General features: G+C 40.9%; 1 protein-coding gene across 1 annotated transcript; it reads left to right on the plus strand.

Moving 5' to 3' along the window:
* Positions 1-264: 264 nt before the first annotated feature.
* On the plus strand, positions 265-3,308 carry LOC105360436 (uncharacterized). Its single transcript, XM_011497331.1, has 5 exons — positions 265-413; positions 510-623; positions 970-1,081; positions 1,154-1,295; positions 3,198-3,308. The coding sequence occupies exons 1-5, from the start codon at positions 265-267 to the stop codon at positions 3,203-3,205; spliced, it is 525 nt and encodes a 174-aa protein (XP_011495633.1). The 3' UTR covers positions 3,206-3,308.
* Positions 3,309-3,319: the final 11 nt, after the last annotated feature.

Below are 3,319 nucleotides of genomic sequence, written 5' to 3' on the forward strand. Positions count from 1 at the left end.
AAATTTGCAATTTTAACGTAAAAATCATAAAGGGTCAATGCCTTTTATTCGCGTTCTTTTTACTTTTAATTTTAGCGTTAAGAAATGTTATTTAAAAAAGCAAAGAAAGGAGCAAAAAGTATGATTTATAGAATTTTATTTATAAATCTTGCATTAATGTGACTCATTAATTAAAATTTTTGCCCTTTAATAGCATTTTCATAATTATATATTGTAATAATTTTTACGTACTTTTGCAGATATTTGTTTATTTTTTAATACAGTATGGCATCTGATGAAACAAGCGAATCATTCATTTCACATGAACAAGATATTATTTTGATTTCTGACGATTCTGATTCAAATTCAGAGAGCGCCGTAATTGAAAATTTAAAGCCAGTTCGCACAACCTCAATTTTAGTACCGATTAGCAAGTAAAAAAAAAAAAAAAAAAAAATACCCTTCTATATAAATTTATATGTCCACATTAGTGCAAATAATTTAATAAAAAATATATTGATTTTATATAGCGAGTCGAAATTATGGTGGAACAATCTAAAAGAAGATGTTCCTGGTGAACAACAATGCAAGATCAAGGATTGCAAGTTCGCTCCATTAGGGCATCGAGCTCATCCATTATTTCAGTAAGTGTATATAAAATAGAAAAATAGAAGACGAAAAAAAGTTTTAACCATAAAATTTGACGGCCTTTACATTTATGACTGATTCGACAATGATTTAATGTACAAATTATAACAATTATAAGTAAGGGATGATTTTTTGTTTGAAAAATGATTGATAGATCAATTTGTATAATCAGGCTTACTCGCGCATGACTTGCCGCACTGATATTGTAAAGAAAGTCGAATGACGAATGCTAAATTTATATAAATGTTCATAAATTTTCAACTCAAACTGCTGGCAACATCATACACTTGGTGTAGCGGCAAAGGTCGGATTATGTTTTAACTTTTTATTTTCTTTGTGTAGGAGAAATTATTGCGGCCAAGAAATGAAGCTCATAATACAGTATTTGAATTATTACGATGTTATACACAGCGGTAAAGGATTTTGTGTCTGGGAAGACATGCATTCAAGAGGCGTAAGTATAAAACAACCGTAAACATAATGAAAGGCTCTCCTTTCATTAAATGGAATAAATTAATGTTTGTAGTATATGAGGCATCGTACTGTTCAGTCGTTAAACAATAATTTTAAGAAAATATTGTTGAGGGATATAGAAGTTTTCCAATTGCCGCAGTCATTGGAGGATAAGTTTTTGGAGTTGAGGCATATATCAGCAAGTGACCGAAAAGGTAACGACGACTAATACCTTTTTCGCCGCTTATCAATTGCCAGACAAATGAAAGTTTCATTCGCATCGTATCATCGTATTACGACGCTTGTTCCCTTGATAGATGCATATGTGCATATGCGGGACCGAGGGGGAAAATCCAGTAGACGTCGGGCGTTAAACAAAAGCCAACGTGACTTTGCTCGAGAGAGAAGGACGAATGGAAGCGTGATTCCACGCAGCAGTTATCGGCGAGCATCGGGCTGGTGTGTCAGGAGGGAAGGGGGTGGGGTGGAGGGGAGTGGCTCATCAGAAGAACTCTCCTCGTTCATTGTTGAATTTTTAGTTAGCCGGTAAGGCCACGCACGTCGTATGCTCGCTATTACATCATTAGGTGCACGCCCCCCCCCCCGCCCCCCATCACCTCACCCCACCACACCTCTCATCTCTCTCATCTCTCTCTCATCTCTCTCTCTCTTTCACTCTCTCTCTCTCATCTCTCTCTCTCTCTCTCTCTCTCTCTCTCTCTCAACTTGCCCTCGACTTGTTCCAAGATTGACTTGAGCTTACGCGAGCTTGCATTCCGCCGTTTCCTCTCAAGAGTCCCCATTCAGCGCATTGCTCACACTACGAAAATACTTCCGTGAGATAAGCCATTGGATCGTCGGGAGCGTTGACTGCGCGAGAAAAATAAAGAGAATTCTCGGTGTGCGACGCTCAGATGTGCGAGATACGGACGATGAAGACGGCGGAGAGAACGAAAGAGGATATTGTACGAGATTATATCAGTAAAAAACTAACGATGGGAAGGCATCGACCGGTACGTTCGATCGGCAAAAAGCTCTCTTAAATTCTCGAGCCGCTATTCTGTCGCAGCATCCCGAGCAAACCATGATCCCTTCCCTATTTCCGCTTCTTCCTGTCCGTATGATCGATTGGCACAATAGAGATGTGACACGGGCCCGCGGGAAACGCGCTGACAAGAATGAATTAGGCGGGCGAGCTTCCGGTCGTATGCGGAAGCCAGTTCCCAGAATCGGCGTCTCGATTGCCGTTACTTATTTCGCGTATAAATACGAATCCAGCTGGGGAGAGTGGGCTGAAGAAGAGGCAAACGAGAACCGTTACTGGATTTTTTTTCCGCGGCAAGAGGCGGCAAAGGAGAAGAGATAAACATTGCTAAGCTTGGGCCCTCGGCTATTTTCGGCCATTATCCGGCCGAATCGATTGTTCCCTATTCCCGAGGCAATGCTAGGCGCGCCCGACTTTCCCTCGGGACTCGATCGCTTCTCAGGGCGATTAATGGATTGATAAATCGCGCTAATTGATAGGAGCGCGGGATTCGCCGGTGATTGATCGGACTCGCAGGGACTCGATCGCTCGCTAAACGAAAATTCCGACTCCCGCGTCTATTTGTTTCTCCTGTCGAGAAATAAGTCGTTTCAAGCTCGCATTATAACCATAGCGTTAAATTTTTACATAATGTCGCGTGAACTGCTGAATGGAGGCGCGCCCCGGTGCTCCAGGAATCGCTTTAAAAATAAACGTACTCCATGGTTTTATGGCTCCTTGCTCTCTTAGCACGCGATGATGATTTACATACGAGACCGAACACTCGTATCGCAAGTCCAATAAAAAATGAGCTTATCGAGATATGCAGTCCACGAGGTAAAACGCTGCGCAAGCTCAGCTGCTACTCTCATAGGTCGACGTTTACCTTTGCTCAGTTCTCGTTAAATAGTTGCGGACTTCGGTAGTATTGACCCCGAGAAAGCAAAGAATGGGCGATGCGATTAGAGAAACTTTACTCTAGGCCGTTCACATAATTGTAGTAAATAAAGTAGTAGTTAATGGCGCTAAACATTAATAATACAGAGGACGTTGTTGATTTTATAATAATATGTTATTTATTGTTTATTTGTAGATTACTAAGCAGTCGTTCAGTAATTGTATTTAAGGATGGATAAGTAGCATTGATAGAAGAAGACAATATCATGGGACGCCGAATTACTCACCTATTTAAGATCTCCGGCACCAGTCCCGTCG

Source organism: Ceratosolen solmsi, unplaced genomic scaffold, assembly GCF_000503995.2.
Source record: "Ceratosolen solmsi marchali unplaced genomic scaffold, CerSol_1.0 scaffold13, whole genome shotgun sequence".
Taxonomy (NCBI): domain Eukaryota; kingdom Metazoa; phylum Arthropoda; class Insecta; order Hymenoptera; family Agaonidae; genus Ceratosolen; species Ceratosolen solmsi.